General features: G+C 44.5%; 1 protein-coding gene across 1 annotated transcript in view; it reads right to left on the reverse strand.

The window, feature by feature from the left end:
• Positions 1-10,384: 10,384 nt before the first annotated feature.
• Positions 10,385-23,736, reverse strand: part of ACBD3 (acyl-CoA binding domain containing 3) — a 34,213-nt gene continuing 20,861 nt past the window's right edge. Inside the window, exons 6-8 of the mRNA XM_065400974.1 lie at positions 23,109-23,301; positions 15,850-16,134; positions 10,385-12,468 (exon numbers count right to left, since the gene is read on the reverse strand). Coding sequence (XP_065257046.1) covers positions 12,263-12,468; positions 15,850-16,134; positions 23,109-23,301 — 684 coding nt within the window. The 3' untranslated portion in view covers positions 10,385-12,262. The remainder of the gene's footprint in view (positions 12,469-15,849; positions 16,135-23,108; positions 23,302-23,736) is intronic.

Here is a 23,736-nt window from a genome sequence, read left to right on the forward strand (position 1 = left end):
GGCAGGAAGCTAAAGTCAGACAAATAAGAGGAGAAATCAGGCACAAATTCTTAACAGTGAGGGTGATTAACCAGTGGTACAAACTACCAGGTGAAGTGTGGACTTGATGTCCTCAAATTGACTGCCTGCCTTTCTCGGAGATATGCTTTAGCCGAACACAGGTGGTTTTCGTTGAACACAAGTAATTGTGCGTAATACAGGGATAACTGGGTGTTAGGGAGGAGGTCAGACTAGATAAGTGGCTCTCAACCTTTCCAGTCTACTGTACCCGTTTCAGGAGTCTGATTTGTCTTGCGTGCCCCCAAGTTTCACCTCACTTAAAAAGTACTTGCTTACAAAATCAGACATAAAAATACGAAAGTGTGACAGTGCACTATTACTGAAACATTGCTTACTTTCTCATTTTGACCATATAATTATAAAATAAATCAATTGGAATATAAATATTGTTCATACATTTCAGGGCATAGAGCAGTATAAACAAGTCATTTGTCTGTATGATATTTGTTTTATACTGACTTCGCTAGTGCTTTTTATGTAGCCTGTTGTAAAACTAGGCAAATATCTAGTTGAGTTGAGGTACCCCCGGAAGACCTCTGCTTACCCCGAGGAGTACCCATACTCCTGGTTGAGAACCACTGAACTAGATGATCTAATGGTCCCTTGTGGCTGTGAACTATGAATTAAAGAAACAAGGATAGGCACCAACCTAACTGTTTTCTAGCTCACCTTTGGAGGCTGGAAGCTAATGGACCGAGGGGTAAAGTGAAGGATCGAATCCTGCCCCTATTGACTTCAACAGAAGTAGGATTCAAAGTGCAAATGAATAAATTTCAGCAGAGAACAGCTTGGGGGTACAGTGAACACAAGTTTGTGCTGCTGCTTGGGTCTAGACATGGGTATCTGGTGCCAGTAATGGCACAAAGCAAGCCATTTTTATGGTAGAGGACTCTGATCTCCCTGGGTCCCATGGGTAGGAGGGTATTGTACTGCTGATAGCCGAGAGCATTGTCAGCTGTGAGTGGCATTGCTGGCCTGCTCTTTCCAGCAGAGGAACAGTGCGAGTGCCGAGAGCCGCAGCCAAAGGAAGGGGCAGACACTGCAGAGCCAGTGGAGGTATTCATTAGAAGGAGAAGCCAGAAAGGCCTCTCCTTGTTCATAGCAGGGTGGAGGAGGGGGAGGGGGGAGGAATGAGGGATGAAGAGAGAGGGCAGTATGCAGACTTCTAGAAGCAGCTATCACAGGCACGCACCTTCCATGTTTGGCTTTAGACAAGACAAAACGCTGCCTGTGTAATAAATATCTGAAGCTTGTTCAGTTATCGGCTGAAGCTGTCTCTGCAGTATGGCAGGAGCAGAGATAAGTACCAATCAGTTACAGCTGGGATTGGGAATGAGGGAAAGTCTCACTGCCTACCTGTAATTCTTTCCCAAGGATAGCAGTGTATTTCCATGCTGGTCATGTGGACTTTAGAGAGCATCATTCAGGCTCACATGGTCTCCAGGGTTGTGGGGGCTCCAGGCACTGACACTGGGTCTGAAGTTAATGGCAGCAGCGCTGTATGGCATGTCTGAGTCATGTGGACCTTAGAGAAATGGTTTGATCAGAGACAGGAATTCACAAATTTGAATGCTCAGTCCCTTGCGTTTGGCAAATTACTTAATCCCTCTCTGTTTCCCCATCTGTAAAATGGGGATAATGCTACTCCTTTACCTTCTTACAGGTATGATTAGGTAGTTATGGGTAAAATGCCTTGAAGGTGTAAAGCAATGTGTGTTATCAAGATTGGTCAGTCTGGTGATGGTATCTGAAGAATTTTGTATAGCCCTGAAAACCTGCAAGCCAAACTCCTGATAAACAAAAGGGAGACTGACCTTGCTGACTTTCATGCGGAAAGGAAAAGGCAAAAGGTAAACGAACAAATGGTGACAGGCTGGCTTTTAAGGATTTGTGATTGACGGAGTTTGCGGTGTAGTTGTAGCTGTACTGGGCCCAGGATAGGAAAGGGACAGGTAGGTGAGGTAATATCTTTTAGTGGACCCACTTCTGTTGGTGAGGGAGACGAGCTTCTGAGCTGCACAGAGCTCTTCATCAGACCTGAAGCTCAGAAGCTTGTCTCCCTCACCAACAGAAGTGGGTCCACTAAAAGATATTACCTCACCCCCCTTGTCTCTCTTGGAGGAACTGTAAGGAACAGAAGTACTGAAATCTGCCTGTTTCCAAGATAGGATTTTGTAAAGGGACAGTCTTCCCCTTTAACTTGCGTCAAACTTAATGTGTTGGTGTAAAAGGAATGAAACACGAGTGTGGATTTAGGTGGCCAAATCATTCCTGGTGTAATTCCACAGACAGTGGGGATTATACCAGGCCCAGAAAGCTGTTTTAACTTCAGGGCCCAGTCCTGCAGCAGGCTTTTACCCTGGCAAAACACCCACTGAGTCATGGGTAGTAGCATGAATTAAGTGGGTGCAACCTTTCTCCAAGTCTGTGGGCCAGGTCAGTGCTGTAGGTTACTCAGCAGGTGTAAGTGGCAAAGTAGTGTACTCAGTGGTGTGCCCAACAAGTACGTGTTCCAGACAAAAGATGGAAGGTGCAAGATAAAATTGCTATTCTTGCCCACTGTACACACAGGGCTAGATTCTTGTAAGAACCTGAAAGCCAGCATCAGTGGCTAGCAGGGAATGGCCCTTTCCAAAAGGGAATCCCTGGGTGGCAGCACATTCATGCAGTTTTCAGGGGACAGTTCAGCATGTTAAGAATAGAATATCTATACTTCAATGCCTTAGCCTTGAATAACTTCAAATAAGTATAGGCAACTAGTATTAAAAAAAAAAATTGGTTGATTTGTACAGTGCTTTGAATGCAGCTGTGTATAAGTGCAGGTTGTTGGTTTTTTGGTTGTTCCTTCAGTTTCACCCTCTTATGTTTACATAGAATGGTCATTCCTTCCCCCACTGTTTGGGGACATTATTTAAATCTTTATCTCTGGGCTATTAATGTTTGAGCTTCTTGCCCCAAGGGAGAAGCCTTTTTGGTTTTGAATTTTGGAATCCAGTTTTAGGCTTTCTGCCAAAAGAGACTTTTGCACATTTTATTTATGGTTTTAAGCTGGTCTATTTGTAATGTTCTAATCTGTATTTTTACCATAAACTACTCTCTGTATTTCTGGAGTTAGACTGTCCCTCTCCCAATAGATTTCAGAGAAGATTTTGATAGGGACAGCTTGAGGGTGGGAGGAGGTCTCTTTCAATGAGTTAATAATATTGGGCACAATGAGAAAGCAGCTTGATTTGTCTCTGTTACAGGAAAGGCTATTCTTCTTTGAGATGCAATCTTTTATTTTAGAGGGTGTGAGAGAAAACTAAAGTGTTACATTTTTAACCTCACCCTCCAACTCTAATGATTGGTTTTGGAAGGAGTGTTGCACAAACTTCATCTAAACGGGGCACCTAGAGTGATAGGTATCCTAGAAATACCTTATGGACTGTTTGGACTTTGGCTAGTATGTGGCCAGCCTACAGAGCAGAGAGGACCTCCTCCTGCCTCTTTAAGGGTTAAGGATCAGGCTTATAGTGAAAATTATCTAGTGATTGCATCTGCCTGCAGTTTCTGGCTCAGTTATGAATGCTAAATGAATCGTCATCCCTTGTAAACACATTCTTGGTTAAAGGACATGGTATCAACACAGGTTCCCATCAGTGCTGGGCCAAGCACATCCTAGGTGTAACTTGGCCCTCCTGCAGGGTTTAAAAATTGGCTTTACTGTGCAGAAACTGTCAGCATGCCTGACCCTGAGCCAGGGCAGGTAAGGGATGAGAGGATAGTTCAACATCTTGGCCTATTCAGTCCTCTCTAGGGCAGTTAAAGAGAGGAACATAAGAACTGACCTACTGCATCAGAGCAGTGGTCATTTCCAGTCCACTATCCTGGCTGTGCTGGTAGCCACTAACAGATGCTTCAGATGCAGTTTAAAAGAAGCCCTAACAACTTTCCGTTACAGACTGGCTTATGCCCTGAAGCCATCAGCATTTACTGCTTCTGCAAAATGTTTTATCCTCTTTAATGTAGCTGTTCTAACTATGGAGGACTAGTGGCAGCTCCATAGTTAAGGATGAGCCTACATAGATTCAAAATAATATTGGCCATTTAATTGATACAAGTTTGTCTACTAAGAATTTGAGACCAATACATTATCCATGGGCCAGCCAATGGTTAACAACTTCTGGGTAGAATCAACTTGAACTGTTCTTCAGCTCCCTTGGGAGAGGGACTGAAAGGTCACTTTCAGGGGGACCTCTGAGTCAGTCACTTCCTTTCAATTTTTAGCCACAATGCTGCACAGTGCATTGTAACCACTGATGTTTATTTCCTGCCTCTTGAATTAACTGGACCTCTGTATAATTACAACATTAAGCAAACATGAAGAGTCCTTACACGTACAACCATAACCTCAGTAAAATTATCTGCCATGGGAGGTGGTCCATGTACTAAGTAGGTGGATAAAATACACATTAGTTCTATAGTGCTTCCCATCCAACGAGCTCAAAGCAAATAGCGAATTAAGCTGCCTAGGAGGCGGCTATTGCTAACCCCATTTTACCGTTGGAGAAATGGAGCTAGTGTTACCAAGAGCTGCATCCACAGGTACCCTGCCAGCCAGTGGATGCCTCAGCCCTGGCCTAGGCTCCCTGTACACTGCATGGACAGAGTTAGGCACCAAAGAAAGGGATTCACAAGCCAGCCTGCTGAGTGGGGAGGTGCCTAAGCTAGGCAGTAGGAAATGCTGAGGAGATCATAGCTGTGACCCCTCGCCTAGATTTAGGGCTGAGCTGACTTAGGCACCTTTCTCATGAAAAATGATGGCGCCAGAGGGTACTTCTCAAGCTCTCCTATCGAAGCAGCTCCACTTCAGCCCAATGACTAATTTATACAGAAGGATGGACTTCAGTGATTAGCGCACACTCCCAGGAAACCTGTCTCCAGTCCCGGCTGCAATGGCTGTGTACGTCATTCATCTGGAACAGCTTCAACAGGAGAGAGTGAGATTACCCAAGGAGACCCAGGCAGGGGGGAGGCCTGGGTTTAAGACCCTGCTCCAGAGCAGAGGGGAGAAGATCTGAATCTTGGTCTCCTAGGTCCTGGGTGAGTGCTGACCACTAGGGTATTGCCTAGAAAGGGGAGAGTGGTGGGGCTCCTCCATCTCCCCTGGCTAGGTTTGGTGTAGGACCTAATTCATGAGGCATGCTCTTAAGTGGCTCCTGAAAACACCTACCAGATCAGGCACCACAGGTAAGATAGGTGGGAGCTAGGTGCCACAGTATATGCTTACCAGCAGAACCTTGGGGGTCTAGGGAATTTGATGGTAGTTAAGGAAGAATTTTGAGGAGCTAAATTTTGGAGTTGGATGCCTAAATCCATTTGAAGCTGGTGACTTACTTAAACTAATGCATGAAAGCTGCACTAAGGCTGGGCATAGCTAGGATTCCTGCATTATAACTACCAGATAGTGCTGCTTCCTACTGAACTGAGTTTTAACAGGATGATGGAGATACTGGTTCAAACTTGTCATCAATAAAGGTGAAACACAAACTGGCTGGAGTCAGTTTATTCATGGAAATGTTAAATCTGTAAGACAAGGTTAGGCTTCAGTGTGAAGTATGGGGATGGAGCCACATACACTAGGGGTATGTCTACATTTAAAAACACTACAGCAGTGCAGCTGCACTGGTTCAGTGTAGACACTACCTATGTCAACAGAGGGGGTAGCTAGGCTGATGGAAGAATTCTTCCATCATTGATGTAGCACTGTCTTTACTGGGGGTTAGGTGGGTATAGCTTAGTGTTACCATATTTAAAAAATAAAAAAAGAGGACACTCTACCAGGCCCTGGCCCCGCCCCTTTCCCACCCCCACCCCAACTCCACCCATTCCCCAAAGTCCCCGCCCTAACTCCACCCCCTCCCCTGAGCGCCCCGCATTCCCCCTCCTCCCTCCCAGCCACGCGAAAAGGGCTGCCCGAGCACTACCGGCTTCACGGTTTGCCGGGCAGCCCCCAGACCCTGCGCCCCCGGCCGGCGCTTCCCCAGCGCAGCTGGAGCCCAGGAGGGGAAGCGCCCAGCCGGGGGCACAGGGTCTGGAGGCTGCCCAGCAAACCGTGAAGCTGGTAGCGCTTGGGCTTCAGGCAGCCCCCATGCCTCCGGACCCTGCGCCCCCGGCCGGGCACTTCCCCTCCCGGGCTCCGGCTGCTGTGCTCCTCCCCTGACTCTTCGGCTCTGTTTAAGAGCCGAGCTGCCCGAGCGCTACCGGCTTCGGGCAGCCCCCATGCCTCTGGACACTGCACCCCCCGGAGCCCGGGAGGGGAAGTGCCTGGCCGGGGGCTCAGGGTCCGGAGGCAAGGGGGCTGCCCGAAGCCGGAGTGCTCGGGCAGCTCGGCTTTAAACAGAGCAGAAGAGTCAAGGTAGGGAGCACAGCAGCCGCGGGAGGGGACGTGCCCGGCCGGCGGTATTTTTCCCGGACATGTTCGGCTTTTTGGCAATTCCCCCCGGACGGGGGTTTGATTACCAAAAAGCCGGACATGTCCGGGGAAAAACCGGACGTATGGTAACCCTAGTATAGCTTCATCTCTCGGGTGTGGATTTTTCACACCCCTGAGACACATAGCTATCCCATGTAAATTTCTAGTGTAGACCAGGCTTGAGCATGTATACAGAAGCAAGGTAAGCTAGAGGATCACACTGCATCATGGTGCACAATGCAAGAGGCAATTGAAAAGGAGTAGTTCCAAGCAGATATTTCTCTTTGGGTACCTGCTAGAGCAGTGATCAAGTTGTACACAGCAGGAATAAATCCAATCAGCTAAGATACAGAGGAAGTTTTCCACTTTACATTATGTAATTTTAATCCCCCCAAAGCTACATATATTTTTAGCCCTCAGCATGTTTGACATTGTTTCATAGGAAGTAAACAAAAAACAACAACTTACCTCTCATTCACAGCAGTGTCTTGCACAAGTATCTCTTCAGGTAGCAGAATATACAGAAAACCATTTTAATTTTGGTTCAGTTATTTACAAAGAAGCATTAGCAGTTGCTGGAGGAATATATATTTTAGAACAAGTTTCTCAATACTAGAACAGTTCTTCTAAATTCATATTTAGAGAGGTTTTAAGCTAATGTTGGGGTAGAAACATTAACTTATATTGCTGAATCATGTGGGGCTTAGTTAGACTTTGGGTATTTATTTATTTTTTAAAGGGACAGAGGGTTTGAAAACCGAACTCTTTAGAAGGGGAATATCTAAATGCAAACATTCCAGCCTTGTGCTAGCACCTGAAAGAAAAGTTTTGTTTTTTTTAATTATCCAAGATGAGTGGAGAAAATAAATGGTGTAAAGTTCAGTTTAAATAATTACTCTGACCCTAGCTAAAGTAGTATGTATAACCCCTTGGTGTCACTTATTTTGGAATATCTGACTTCACTTTGCACCAGTCCCATTGCTGGCATTAGGATATGAGTGGGTTGTGTAAGAATTAGCTACAGTGTTTTTCCCCACACAAAGCATTATTTCCAAAGAAGCTTTATAGTCCTAAATTACAAAACAACTATGATACTCAGGTAGGGAAGCTACTTTGCATATACAGAAGGGGAGAGCATATATGGCTCATCCCCATAACTACCTGGCTTTCACATTAACCTAGTCTACACCTAGATGTGATGAGAAATACAAATGAACTATGCTGCTTACTAGTATATGTTCTGCTGATCTAAGTTTATTTTATGACTGAACAGCATGAGAATCAGATCTCTCCCCTGTGGACTGTGACAAAAGAGCACAAACTAATTAAGAAAAATACAGTAACTCCTCACTTAATGTTGTAGTTATGTTCCTGAAAAATGTGACTTTAAGCAAAACGAGGTTAAGCAAATCCAATTTCCCCACAAGAATTAATGTAAATGAGGGGGTTAGGTTCCAGGGAAATTTTTTTCACCAAACAAAAGACATATATATATATATATATATATATATATATATATATGTGTATGTGTATATATATATATATATATATATATGTGTATGTGTATGTGTATATATATAAAAATACACACAGTATAAGTTTTAAACAAACAATTTAATACTGGAACACAGTGATGATGATTGTGAAGCTTGGTTGAGGTGGAGGAGTCAGAGGGTGGGATATTTCCCTTACTGCTAAATGATGAACTAGCAATTGGCTGAGCCCTCAGGGGTTAACTCTCTCACTCTGCAAGGCAGCAGGAATGGAGGGAGATTTGCACATTTCCCTTAAGTACACTGCCTTGTTAACTAGATCAGCTTGCTGAGACACAGCTGCTGCAAGCTCCCTCCATCCTGGGCCCTGCTCTATGGAAGATGGGGTAAGCAGGGTGCAGGGGGACACCCTGACATTAGCCCCCCCCCCATTCCTTCCCTCCCCCCAGCACAGCAAGGAGTTGTCTCGGGGAGCCGCTCCAAGGCAGAGGGCAGGAGCAGCACATGGCAGCAGGGGGAGGGACACAGCTGAACTGCAGGCAGCTGCTGCACAGGGAACTTAGGGGAGCGGGGAGCTGATAGGGGGGCTGCCGGTCAACCTTGGTTCCAAGCCCCCACCAGCTAGCTGCAAGGGGCTGCTCTTCCTGCAAGCAGTAGACAGGCAGCTGCCAAATGACATTAAAGAGTTGTGTAATGCTCCCTTCTAAACGAGTATGTTCCCTAATTGATCAGCAATGTAACAACGAAACAACGTTAACCGGGACGACTTTAAGTGAGGAGTTACTGTATTGAGGGTAGTCACTGCTATGAAGCACTTGCATGGCTATAGTATAGAATCACAGCTGTTGGGCTACCCTCATGTCACTCCTCACAACCCTCCATGTGAGCTGGGGTTGGGAGGTACCACCATAAGGATTTGGATGTGCTAAAGTGGGATCTAAACTTGATTACACACAGGCCTTTGAAGGCAGCATACAGATGCACCCTCTGCAGGAGAGCAACCATCCTGCACAAGTTTTCTCCTTACCATTCACTGCTCTCTGTAGCTGGAAGGGGAGCTCCAGTCACCTTGTTTCTTCATTTCTGTGCCCCTCCTACCCACAGAGACTTGCTCCTATACTGATTTAGGCTGAGTTGTGTCTTCCATGTACACAAGAGTGGAGGCAATCTAGCACATTCACCCCTGGCTAGGGTAGCAGCTTTCATTCCCCTCTAGACTGCTTTCCTCTTTCTATAGAGATGGGACAAGTATAAAGAGAGAGAGGATCTGGGGAGATGAATAACAGAAGGCCATGACTTTCACAGCTAGGCCAAAGCCCTAGTGCCATTTAGTGGATGTCCTAGGGAATATTGCCCAGAGAATTCTGAGGAGGGTTGGCAAAACCAATGGAGCAACTAGAACTCACAAATCCTTCCTGTTTTGCTCTCAGCCAAGGTCCACACATGAACTTTGAGGGAGGCAGCAGCTGGCAAGAGCTGACACAGCTTGAGCAGGTAATGCAGCTTTGGGAGGAAGGGAAAAGAGGCCCAGCTGGAATCATCTCTTCCCCCACTCCCAGAAGGGGTGACATTCCTCCCATGGGCACTAGGATGTGTGCAGTGCTACTTCCCCATAGCCCACATTGACTTCAGGAAGAAAAGTTCCAGCAAGGCTTCAGTGCCAGAGCTCAAACAAACCGGCAAAAAGCAGGTACAGTCCCCCAGTAGGTGCTGGAGCAGGGACTCAGAGGGAAAAGTTTTAACTGGAGAGACACACTGGCTTTGTTTTATACCCTCCTCCCAAAGCAGTTTCTCCTCACCTTAACCACACCCTGCGAGCCCTTCATGCTCCCTTCCTTTGCCTAATCCACTCAATTAACTTCCACTTAACATTTAAAAAAAAAATTATGGCACAAACATGCTACTTGACACCATCACATTGCTTACTCTGTTAGATCCATGTCTCTAGCGACTTTAAGCACCTCAAGGCAGGAATGGTTGGTGCAGTGTCTAGCACAGTAGGATACCCTAGCCACTCCCAGGGTAATGAAAATACTCATTATGTGCAGACAATCTCCACCCCAGAGGGACATTAACCTTCTCCAATGCACATCCTCAAGCAAACTGTCCACACAGCCTTGTGGTTTTTAATTGATAACCATTAGCATGCGCAGGGCAGTGTATAAGTATAGCAGAACTGAAGAGTAGAGGAGAAAAGGTTGCTGTATACTGTGAATCTTTTATAAAAAGGAAAGGCATTTAAAAAAAAAATTACCATGTTCTACTTGAACAGCCATCTACAGTGGTAAAGTTAATAAAAAGCCAACAGGGTTACAGATAAATGTATTTTAATTAAGATTAAATATATTATTCCAAGGTATTTTAAATCGCACTTGTACTGTACCAAACAGCCAGAGGCAATAAAAAAAGTTCGGAAACTGAAAAGTTCTGACATCCAACACGTGACAGTAAATGCTGCCATTAATAGCGACATACACCGCTCCCAAGAACAATTATATTTTTTAGAGAAAAGTCAAACTTTTTTGTATGGACAAAATCTAAATCGAAAACTGGAAGAAATATTAGTGCCTGCCTTTATTTTTTACATTTTTAAATACAGGGTTATTTTTTTAAAAAGCAAGGTACTTTCTAACTCCATGGCCTATATACTGTATGTACACGAGCAGAACATTTTACAAGTGTTTTGGATGGAGCAGCACTAGCTAGCTATAAGCTGGTAGTGTGTTGCTGAACCAAATGCCAAGACAAGTTAAGCATTCTATAGGAGCTTTTTCTCCACAGTTGGTATGAGAAAAAAAGTGAATCATGTACATACAAACCACATATTCAAAACAAACCCCCCCACAAACGCCACCATCCCTATTTGTTATGGAACTGTACAAGCTGCAACTAATCAATGGAAATCCTACTGCAATAAGTGATTTGAGAAAGATGCAACAGTAATCAAGTGCATTACCCATGCAGAATGCGCAGTTCACCTTTACCATACCTGAACCCCTGCTCATCCCTTCAAACCAAAGCTCCATAGAAAAGTGCACTGTTACTGCAGATATGCACCAGATAACCATCTGTATATGTTTTCAGAGCACAAACTGAAAATGCTTCAACAGTATCTATGAAATATGGCATGAGAGATTAAAGCTAAAATGTTTAAGGATCTGCAGGGACATTCTGCTTTTCCCTGAAAAACATAATTACAAACTAGAATTAAAGCATGGAGGGTTTGCACACAAGTACCCCCAGATTAAACTAAAATGGGTTGTTCCTGGCAGTGATTTCCATAATATTAGTGCAACATTAATCCCTACACTTCACCAAAGTGATTCAGATAATTGTTTAAATGCACTATGTGCAGATTTAGGTTTACAAAAAACACAAAGCAAGAGCTGAGAGTTGTGCAGAAAACTGATTTCACTTTGAAGTCTACCCGTACAGCAAATCAGCAAACAAGATAAGAACTTATTCAGCCCCTGGTTCAGTGTCAGAATCCCACCAGGGCTAGCAGTAGGTGGAGGGGGCATTCAGATTCTGCTTTGTATCACTAGTTACATATATTTTCAATTGCTATCCAGGTTATATCTTCCAATTTTGAAGTCAGACAAGGGGCTCCATTTTTACAGTACTGTTGTATTGATCTAGACTATGCAGCCCCACTGAAAACAAATGCCATTCGTCTTTTATTCACTACACTGTTTTGAGAGAGGGAATAAGTTACCTCTTGCATGACGACAGAAGAGAGACAACTTGTTTCAAGGTTTAATGGTGTAAAAATCTGACATTTGAATACAGTTTAAGGGAGAGACTTGCTACATTGCAAATCGTATCTGATTCTGCCCAATAAGGATGAGACCCCCCTCTAATAACAAATTACCATAAATTCCCAAAGCACACAGACCAGGCAACACCATACCAACAACTGTTCAGACACTACATGCTTGTGTGTGTAAGTAACAGTTTGGAGGTTTTGTATATGCAGTTAGTGTGACTTCAGTCTAAGCACTGGCAGCCAGTGATTTCATTGGCTAACCTCTTGATGCCATTAAGGGCTGGGAGATCCTGTGCTAAGCCCAACATGATCTTCATTACAATCGTGCAGCAGAAAAATCCCAGCTTCTAATGTTAAAGTTCACACACAAACCGTATAGATACACCAGACAGGGTAAAATACAGACTCAAAAGATCCATTATGTTTGAAGAAAATTCCGAATAAAATGATGTCTTCTGCACAGCCCCAGCCTCCGACACCGCAACATCTTTATCTAGTATAATAAACTCTGTAGTAAACTGTTTTTGATCTCCATAATGAGTAGGAGTTGTCAAATTTAAGGAGATAAACTCCTCTCCCTGGGTACTGGTGGCTGCCAGCGTACACTTCTTCGTGACAGTCTCGTCTGTATACAGGCACTATTTCATCTAGCTGAGGCTTGCTGGCATTCTTTTTGGCTTTCTCTTCACTGTTTTCTGTAGTGGAAAAAAATAAAGATCAGTCATTAAATATACTGGGGGATTTTATACAAATAAAGAATAAAAAAAATCTTGGCTTGTTTTTTCTTTTGCTAGTCCAACAGGGACCAGGAAGACACAAATCAAAGTTATTTCAGTAACAAAATAAGAGGTATGTTTTAACTACTTGGGAACATTTTTTTTTTAAGGTGGGAGGAGGGAGACTGAGGGACTTTCATGAGGAAGATTTGAGGTAAGATTTCTAAAATGAAGCATGGAAATTAGTCTCTTTATCCATTTTACAAAAATGAATGAGTGGTACTTTGTTGTGACATTACATTTACTAAGAAGGGGAAAACCAGCTTTTAGTTCAGTCTGATCATGGGTTTCTCCATCAATCACGCACTTTATGAATCCACTAATGTTAAATGATAAACAGATCCAGGGCCTGATTTTCAAAGGTCTTGAGCCACCACAGCTTCCATTAAAGTCAATGAGAGCAACTGGTGCTCAGCATCTCAGAGTTGAACCATAAGCAGTTTTACAGCTTCTTGTCAGAGGATCTCAAAGCCCAGCTATTTCAGACTCCTCTCTTGAGAACTGCTTTTGCTCAAGATCAGAGTTAATAGAACATAATGAAAAGACTCAAGAACTGTTGGCACAGTAAAATAAAGGTTAGCTGAGCTAACTGTTGAACTCCTGACCTACTGTTATTCATGTGAGCTGAAGGACAGCCCATTAAGTGGGGTGGCCTAGCCTAATGACTAGACCACAGCTGGATGAATTAAGGTCATAGCCTGAGGCATTTCCAGATGTGGTTCACTCAGTTGTAAAGTATTCACAGGTCATTTTGTTCACTTGTCTATGCAGAGCAGTTGTGCACCTACAAGCAAATCCCTGTGCACAATTTTTGCAGGCAGGATACAGCACACCCGAAGGTGGCCTAGCAGTTCAGTGGCAGAAGACAGATGGCTGGGTCACAAGCTCCAGCAATGGCATGCCAGACTCCCCGGTGGCTGAAGGAAAGGACCTGGGTCCAAGCCTTTGGCCATCCGGATCATTGCAACATCAGGCCTTGGAAGAGAGGATATTGAGGTTAATTTCCTTCCTGGAAAATATGTCAGCAGGGCAGGAATTGCATCCTTTAGGGGAGTATTAAAGGTATATGGAGACTTTCACCACCATGGCTTGAGTTTTGGTCCAACATATAGAATAGTGGAAGTGGGCATTTCATTGCTTGAGTCATCTGATACTGGACAAAGCACTGGAGACTAGACAGTAAATAATACTCATACATCAGAGACAGGAGAATGAAAGACAACCTAGTAAGTCTTTTCCATCTCTGACTTTTAAGAGTGGTATTTCTCATTCTCCCTCACATCAGGCTACTTTAACTCACTTGCACTATCACCTGTTTTAATCATGCCATATCATCTACAGATGAAGTTTTCAAAGGGGCCTCTCTACCCAACCTCCATTTCTATGTGAACATTTTATGTACAACAGGCTCTTTTTCTAGGTTTCAAATCACTGCACATTAAGGCCCACAATGCCAATAGGGAAAGGAAGGAAACCATCAGCTTTAGCATGTCCAAAGATCAATTACAAAGAATGCTTTCACCATACTGTGTAGTTACTTCTCAAATTGACACTTGGCATTGTGACCTTTTGTGTTTAAGATTTTTTTTTAAGTTCCATGAAGGAGAGTTTCACTTAGCAGTGGCTTATCTTAGTACCCTAGCTAGCACCAAGTGTTATCTGGGTTAGTATCTAGCAGAAGCAGGGATGTCCAGATTTGCTTACCACATAGTCATATATTAGGAAATTCAACAGCCTAAAGGTCATGTCCTAAAACAAAGATTTCCCTTAACCTTCAATGTGCAGATGCAGCCCCACAGGTCCCAGCATCAGCCCAACACTACAGGCTTTGCACTTTACAGCCCCTTCTATCAAGGAACTCTCAGTGCAGAAATAATTTTGCCTCTCAATACCCATATCCAGGACAATATGTTTTACAGAATAGGAAGTCAAGAGAGTGGTTAAGTGACTTGCTCAAGGTGACAAAGTATCAGGATGAGAAACAGAATCCAGGCCTCTCCCCTTTGCCTTGATCACAAGACCAAGATCATCCTTCCACCCCAGCATGCAATGTTTGAGCACCTTGTTCAAGATGGAGCATAGCATACCAACTCCCACAGTCTACGGCCTTGGCTACACTTGGGGATTCACAGCGCTGCCGCTGTGAAGCGCGAGTGTAGTCGCAGCGCTGCAAGTACTCCACCTCTCCAAGGGGAATAGCTTGCAGCGCTGCGAGCTGCTGCAGGCGCTGATTACACTGGCGCTTTACAGCGCTGCACTCGGGGGGGGGGGGGCGTTTTCACACCCCTGAGCGCAGCAAGTTGCAGCGCTGTACAGCGCCAGTGTAGCCAAGGCCTACATGAGCACCTCTTCAGTGTTTAAGGAAATTATTTTTTTTTAAATCACTTATCTCTGAAGTGTTATTGTTACAGCCCCCAGATTAGAGAAATCATTAATCATCATTAGAGAAAAAAAAATCAGCTTATCAGTTGAGCATTTAACAGCAGCAACCTTTGTTTCCCTTAGCGTGTCTTTCACACCAAAAGAGAAGAGGACAAGATAGTAAAATAGAACCATAAAAACTGGCAACAGGACCAAGGCATAAGCACAACAGAGAGACACGCACAGAGCCATGGTTCCTGAAGTCAAACAATCACCAGAATTGAAGTTTTCACTTTAAAAAGTTGTATTTCAGACCTTGTGGTTGCAAAATAATAGCTTGAAATGTAAGCCAAGCGTAACCACGGCAGTGGTGTCTGCAGACAGCCTGAAGAAATGTTTCTAAAGAGGTGTTAACCTCCTCATTTATTCCAATGGGGTGTTAACTTTCAAAGCCCTACTGCTCTGGGAGGACCCCCTACACACTGAGCATTGTGTGGTACCCTTGCTGTCAGCCCCCATTGCAGCTCTGTTGGGGTGTTGGTGGCAGGACCTCTTTGCTTGGGTGGGTAAGAACAGTTTTCTCTCCTCTGGGAATTTCCCCAGCCTGCTTAAGGAGCAGTGGTCTGGACAGGAGGGAGGCTCTATCTTGCCAGAAGGAGGAGTAATAGTGATTCCTCCCTAAGCCATATGGGTGACCCCTGCCAAGGGGTTGTGGGGACCAACACATGTGGATGCAACTAGGGCCATGACTGCCTTAGCATGGCCCCAGGCAGATGTGGTACTTGAAACAATTATTAACTAAGATTTGGAAGGGACAGATTTCATTTTTAGAGGGACACCAGCTGTGCAGAGAGCGCGCACAAAAAAAGAGAGACCCCCTTATATTAGAGTATGGCCAACGGACACCATTAAAAGCGTATATAAAATAAGCAAATATACCTTCCTCTTCATCCTCATCATCACTGGATTCGCTGACATGCACACTGACTGCAGTGTTAGGGGAGTCTGTCCATTCAAAATATACCCCAAAACCAATGTCATAATTGTCTGTAGCAAACTCCCAGAAGAGATACGACCCCTCTTCGTGAGTTGGTACTCTGACTGTAACCACTTCTCCTCGGCCTACTGTGATCACAGAATCTGCATCCTGTCGGATCTTCTCTTTGAAGTCTTTTATCTGGGGTCGTGTCCACATGGATGGAGCTGCTATCACTGGAACAGATTCTAAAAAGGAGGGAAAAAGCATGGAAGGTGAATGACTTGCCTCTAAAAATACAGCTATTTTAATGTTATGTAATAACATGTCACTTCTGTAAGACATGGCACCACGCAGCCTCTGCAGGACAAGTCTCCAGGTTGCTTCTTAAATTGAGCTTTCATGCTACTACAGGACAATGCCCTTTTAACAGAGGCCTAGCAAACTCACATGCAATACATCATGAAGCCTGCATTGTAACACTGTACATATTACAAATCTGCCCCTTAGAACTAAGTCTGGCTGAGCATTTCATTCGATTTGCAACTGCTTGCACATCTAAGCTGACTGACAATACTATCTATCTTTATTTAGGCAAAATTTCATTCCTAAGACATCACTTCAATGCAGAGCAATATGGGTTACTACTTCAGTCAAAGGCACTGCTTCTATGACAGCTACACAAGGTTACTTAAACCCTTTAAACAAATCCTTGAAATGTAACTCCTAAACACACAAGCTGTTTTATTTGATATGTACTCAGTAGAACTGCTCCACTTTTTTCACATAGGACCCAAAACCCACCCCCCAGTTTCTTGCTAGGGCCTGCCCAAATCTTACAAGGATTTTGGATGAAGGTGGGCAAGTGCCACTGATGAGGCCAGAAATAGTGATAGACAGAACTGGGGCGTGGGGGAGGGAAGCTGGTAGTGGGTTGATTTTCCTCCTCCAGCTCCACAGACTCTTACAACAGGGCTGTCCCTGCGAGCCAAGGGAACAGCGAGGAGCTGCAGTCTGTTTGGTTGGAAGGAGGATGGATCTGGATCATGGAGAGCGCAGCAGCGGCAGGCGGAAAGGAGAGAACAAGTTACTCCTTTAGAGTCACTCCCTTTAGACACGTGGTCCTAGTGTCCATGAGAATATGCCCCCCGGCACATTCAACCAACAGGCCCCCACCCCCTTAAGACCCACTTGTTCAATCTATCCTATACAGAGAGAAGCTCTGCAACAGAACTTCTACCTTACATTCCTTCCCTCTATGGTCTTGTGTGTCAGTTATCTTCAGCCGAAGAGGACTGGATGGGGCTCTTTGGAACCCATCCAGCCCTCTCCTAGTTTAGGTACTGGAGTTGCTGCATATTCATCTTTTTTCATAGGAACTGAGCACACTGCCTTTATACCCAATCCCTTCTGCTTTGGGAAAGGGAGAGAGTGGGCCAAAGAACCAAATCTAGCTCTGACACGGTAGTCGGGAGTGCTAACTACAGAGCCACAACCACAATACCAGAGAGAGAAAAAAGCAACAGATAAGTTACTTACCGTATAGAACTGGGAGTTCTTTGAGCTCTGAGTTCCCCCACCCTTCTGGCTGAGGTGATGGCCAAAAGGAACACAATTTTTATTGATAGGTGATAGATGGAACATGTTCCTAGTGGTTTGAAGGGTTTTCCTAGTGGTTTCAGAGTGCTGAAAACAAGGTTCAAGTCCCAGTGAAGGGTAGGCTTCCTTACTGGTGAAAAGGTTCTGATTGGGCCTTTCAAGAATCTGTTAGTCAATGGGTGAGTGAACACTGAGTAACCATTGAGGGTGGATGGCATGCACTGAATGCTGCCAGGTAGACTCTTATAGGCCTGACCAAGAGCCCAGTTTTGAGTGAGATGATAGCTCAAAATAAGGGGAATATCTGCTGACTCAGATATGTGTTTCATCTGTATCCATATGGGAAAACACTTCCCCTTGGCTGAACAGCATTCTGGAAGGAATTGTCACTAAGATATTTGTGTTGTGTTTGGTTGAACATGCTGTTTGGAGTCATGCCTGTAGGCAATGTAAGACGAGTCTGGTGAATGGGATAACAAGTGCATGAAGCCATGTGCCCCAGGAGGGAAATACAAGTTTTGAGTGGTGCTCAAGAGTTTCGCATAACCTGGTCTATCAGGTCACTCATGGAGCAAAACCTATCCATTGGTAGAGAAACTCTTGCCATGACTGAATCCAGGGTCGCCCCTGTAAAGTCTATGGTGTATGTCAGAGGGAGGATAGATTTTTCCAAGTTTACACTGACTCCTAAAGAGGATAGGTGCTGGAGCATTAATGAGGCCTCTTGTGTCCTCACAACGAGAAGCAAATAATTGAGATGAAGTGAAATGCAACTACCAGGAAGACTTTGGTAAAGACCCTGGGGTGCAGGCAAGGCTGAATAGGAGCACCCTATATTGGAAATGGTTGGGACCCACCACAAATCTGAGAAACTGCCTGTGGGTGGGGTGAACATCCACATAAAGTGTGCGTCCTTCACATCAAGAGCTGTAAACCAAATGTCCTTTTCCAGGAATGAGATTATTGATGCCAATGTGACCATGTGAAATTTCAGTTTATGAAAAAAGTGGTGGAGACTGTAAAGATCAAGAAAGGGTCTCCAATCACCCTCTCTTTTCGGATACAAGGAAGTACACGGAGTAAAAAGCCTTTTCCCTGGTGTTGGAGAGCTACCTACTCTATTGCTCCTTGTTGGAGAAGGGACTCCACTTTCTGCCTGAGAATACTCTTGTGAGAATGATCCCTGAAGAGGCGGTTTCAGAGGAAGCAGAACAGTAAACTTGATTGCTTAGCCAGACTGGATGACGTATCCATTGTTACTAAACTCCAGTTGTTGAAAAACTGCCAAACAACTCCTGAAGGACATGTGGGCATTGGTTAGTGGTGGCATCATTGAGTTTGCAGTTTTTAAATGGACATCCAAAATATCTTTTAGCCAGGGGATGGGATTGAGATGGTACTGAAGATATGGCAGGTGCAGGGAAATGAATGAGACTTCTGCATCTTCTGGCTCTTATGAGGAGTATCATAAGATTGCGGATAAAACTGTTAAGTCACTGGTCTAGATTTACAGGGCTGCCTGTGATATTTTCTCTTTGGGGCAGGTGTATATATGACCCTGGCAGACCAACTGCCAGCTCATGACAAGGCCTCACTGAACACTTAAATGCATAGTTGGAAACCAGTCTTGCTTACCTGTGTGTTAGCATTATCAAAATAAATATTGGATGTTAAGTTGATAAGAATGTGTTTAATATTTTATAAAATGCTTATAGGATACTGCATGTATTGTTCTCACTCAAGGATACCCTATGTTATACTGTAACAGCAAATATTTGCATTGTATTATAGCCCTGTAACTAAGTAACCCAACAAACAAGAAACAAACCTTGTGTAATGCAAATGGTCTCTTACAAAGATGTTAAATCCTGTTCATTAAATGCCAGTGAGCCATTGTGCTAGATCAAGGATCAACGACTAAGTGCATTCTTCCTCCCACCTCTCATGAAGAAGGGACCTGTGTAACAACTGTTGCTGTCAGCTGGGTTTCTGAGAGAAGAAGCTATACATATGGTCACAAGGAAGAATTCTTCATCTCTGGACTGTTTGGATTCTAGCAGGGCAGAATAAAGAAACGAGAAGACGGAATTTCCCAAAGTTACTCTGGGTAGCCCTAAAAGGCTTATGGGAAGCTGGCAGTTTCTAATTCCAAAAAGTAGCAGAGACGTAGTAAACTCTCTCGCCTGTATATGTATTTTTTACCTGCTTTAACCTTTCAATAACACTCATTCCTTTTTCTTACCTTCATTCCTTCCTTAGTTAGTTTACTTTAGAACTGGATACCAGAGTTGTCTTTGGTGTGAGAGCTGGGATGCAAATCAACTTGGGTGAATGACTGGTCTCTTGGGACTAGATGTAACCTGAAGGTTCTGTGATTTTTGGTGTGATCACTTATCACATAGTCCAGCTTGCCTGGGTGGCGAGATAGTGTCTAATGGGACTGTGAGACTGTTGTAAGACTATTGTAGTACTTTGGGAATTCACATTTGGTACTGGGTTGACAAATCTAATTATAGAACATACCACCAGTTGAAGTGTCTGCCCTGAGGTTGGCACTCACGTTCGTGAGTCACTCCAGACAGCATGACAGTACAGATTCCCAGGGAGTGAAGGGTGGCTCTGGAGTCCTTCAGAGTAAGGACTTATTTGTCTTCTCATTGAAAAAATGGGCTTAGTTGAAAGGCAAGTCCTCTACAGCGTTTTGCACCTCCCTAGAAAATCCTGAGCTGTCTAGCACATTATAATGGCTGTTAACATCGACCTTGATAATGTGTCTGTGGCATCAACCACTGATAGATGTGTGGTTCTGGCCACCAGCATATCTTTTTCAATAAGTGCTTGAAACTAAGCTCTGTCTTGCTATGGCAGTTCGTCCACAAAGTCTGTAAACTTGGAATAGTTCAGATAGTCATACTTAACCAACAGTGCTTGATATTTCACTATTCTGAACTGAAGGCTAGTGGATGGGAATACCTTTCTTCCCAACAAGCCTAGACGTTTAGCCTCCTTGTCAGAAGGATTTTGAATATTGTCATCTAGATTCTCGACGGCAGCCTGATGACCAGAGTTAGATATGTGATTGGTAAAAAGAAATTTGGCTCCCTTGGCTGGAATGAAATATTGTTCCTCTGCCTTTGTAGGGGTAGGGGTGCATGTGGCTGGTACATGCCAGATTGCTTAACAGGTTCATTAACTAGAAGCGCTATTTGACCAGATCCAGTAGTTTGCAGTATATGCAAGAGTTTGAGGGATCTGGTCCTCTCCTAAGATGATCAGGAATTCCTTTGTCATTCTGCACAATCATTCTTGGAACTGTTTCTGGTCATCTGGAAGGGATGGAGACACTGGAATGACTACATCAGGAGATGAAGATGACAATCTTGTCATTACCAGCAGAACCGATTAAATCAGATCATAATCTTCCTCTTCCATAGGGTCACGAGGAAGCTCTAGATGTTCCTTTGGAGGGGAATGGTGGAGTGACTGCCTAACAGGACAAACAGGCTCTGCATCTGGGTCCCATATTCCCCAGTTTGACCAATAAACTGGGTCAGGAAGGGGTTGCAGAGGTCCTCAATGCATGGGGTACCACCAGTCCAGAGGTAAATGCCAAGGTGGAGGTTGGTACCAGGAAGCTCTGGATTTCTTGCCTGGGCTAGATTTCCTTGGGGGAGGTGATGGTTCCTCTGGGGGTTTCAGATACTCCCAAGGAAGAGAAATTTGGGTACGGATTCATCAGTGATACTAACAGTTCTAATGGGGGAAAAGCCAGATTGATAGATGGAAGAGGGGACAGACTTCTGCCATAGCCAACATCCCCTCGTAGAATTAAAATCTCCCTAGTGAGAGAAGGTCCAGATGATGGGGGAAATTGAGGCATGGGAAGAGCAAAAAACATATTCTGGTGTAGTATAAGTCTCTGCCTCCTCCCTGGGTGTGAAGGGTCTGATCCGCTGGTGCTAACGGGATTGGAGGACGGAGGCGCTGTGTGAGACGGGAAGGTACCATCAGTGGTTGAGGCTCTGGTCAGGTGTTCCTTGCTGGAATTGATGTATCCTGATGTTTACTCCCGGGGGAATTCTGCACCACTACGCATGTGCACAATTCATGTGCTACTTATAATTTATTTATGCAGAAAATAAGCTTCTGCTGGAAAGTTGCTGCCATTCCACCTTTTTCCCCACCAGAGGCGCTGTGGCGCTAGAACAGCCAGCTAGGGAAGAGAAAGAGCCTGCCTTCTTCATAGCGCCTGTTGGGCCAGGCCAGGAGACAGGGAATATGGGGAGACAGCGTGGGGCTGCTGGGGGGCCAGACAGGGGCTAATGAGGGACGACAGACTGGGGCAGGGAGGTGCCTGGAGTGGGGGCACAGTGACACATGGGGACAGGGACAGATATGCCTGACTGAACTGGAGAGGCTAGGGGTCAGACAGGGTCTGTATGGGGGAAGCTCCCTAACAATCCCTCTTCCCCCTCCCCCCTAAAAAAAAACAAACCTGTTCCATACTTTTCCCACCCATACCAAACAACCCTCCAAGTTCACACCCAGGCTCCTTCCCAGCAATTACTTCCCTCTCCCTCAGTTCCTCCATTACCCCTGACTTCCCAAAGCCTTTGCACTGCTTCTGAGGGGTGCAGGAAATACGGTTCTGTATTGTAGTTTAAATGAATTATTACTCAGAGTTCTGTATTAATATGCCTAGTAAGGAATCTATTTGTTAAAAAACATTTCCTGAATCTTTTTCGTTGTCTGTATTATTACAGACATACTTGCTGACAGGTATATTGAAATAAATTACCAAAATAATTGAAACTGGTGTGATTATATTGCGTTTTTTTGACAAATAAAATATGCAGAATATTAAAATATTGTGTGCATAATTTTTTTTTTTTTGGCACAATTCCCCCCCTGTAGATGTTTTAGCTTGGACAGTACCAGTGAAATTGGTGTCACTGGTATGGGGTCTGGTACTGAAAAAACCCATAGAACCAGGGCTCTAGTGTCATGATCTTGGGACCTCAGGATGATCTAAGTCCTTACAGGCTGAATAAGCAGACTTGCTCAATTTAAGCAGAGATGGATTGGTCATCTGAAGCACAGTTAGAGGAAGACCTGCTCTTAGGCATTTCCTGCCTGCTGACAAGGGTCTGTGGGTATGGATTCCCTCACACCAGCATCAGACCTCATTGTGGGAGGCATTGTGGCCTCGTGGTCTTCTCCGTGAGGTGCTTTCTAAGCAGAGCTCCTACGCCTCACATGTACAGATAGAGACAGAGGCAGATATTGCACCTAGCCACGATGCATGCCTCGCCAAGGCAGTAAAGGCAGCATGATGGTCATCATTGACAGAGAGAATGTGGGCAGGAAACAGTGTTTGAAGCCCAGAGTTCTGGGAATAGTCCAATACCTGTAATGGGATATATGGGAAGTTTGAGGCATGAGGAGAGCAAGGGTGCATGCTCAGACCAATGGATGCTGCTTGCAGGAATTCTCCAACTCCAGGTGCATGTAGCACATGTGTACCCACAGGGGAATACACACAGGGACCAACACTCAAAGAACTAGGCTCTAACAAAAGTCTCTGGTTTCTTGTTTAAATTAAGGAATCTAGTTTTAGTCATACCTTTTGGTCCATTCTCTAGTGCTTCTTCCAGAGCATCTGCCTCCAGCTCTTTTTCAGGGCTGTCTGTATGAGCATTGGCCTGTCCGTTAATAGATGGGCTTTCTCCTGGGGCAGCTGCATTCACCTTGGGCATGGTAGTCATAGAAGCCCCTGCTGCTGCTGCTGCCGCCTCCTGCTGGTTTTGTAAGGCTGCCTACAGTTAAGAGAAACTAAGCTCAGTAAAAACAAGGAAGTAGTCTTGGGAGTTCTTCCTTCACTATCAAAACATCTTAACCGATTAACATTTCAGAATATAGGCCAACATTTTTCCAGTCTGGGGACCTAAAGTTAAGCATCTAAATCAAGTGGCCTGATTTTCAGGTGTGCCGACCATACACAGCTCCCATTGTAATCAGTGAGTTACATGGAGTCAGGCGATTTGGATCCAGATGCTGAAAAAGGATTTCAATTGAAAACGTTGACCATTTTCAAATTGACTGGAGGCAGCTAGTGGTAATTTGTTTTCACACCTAATTGGAGAAATGATGAAGTGGGCTTTAGTCCACGAAAGCTTGTGCTCAAATAAATTTGTTAGTTTCTAAGGTGCCACAAGTACTCCTCGTTCTTTTTAGTAATCACTATAGTAATT

Source organism: Emys orbicularis, chromosome 3 (assembly GCF_028017835.1).
Source record: "Emys orbicularis isolate rEmyOrb1 chromosome 3, rEmyOrb1.hap1, whole genome shotgun sequence".
Lineage (NCBI taxonomy): Eukaryota > Metazoa > Chordata > Testudines > Emydidae > Emys > Emys orbicularis.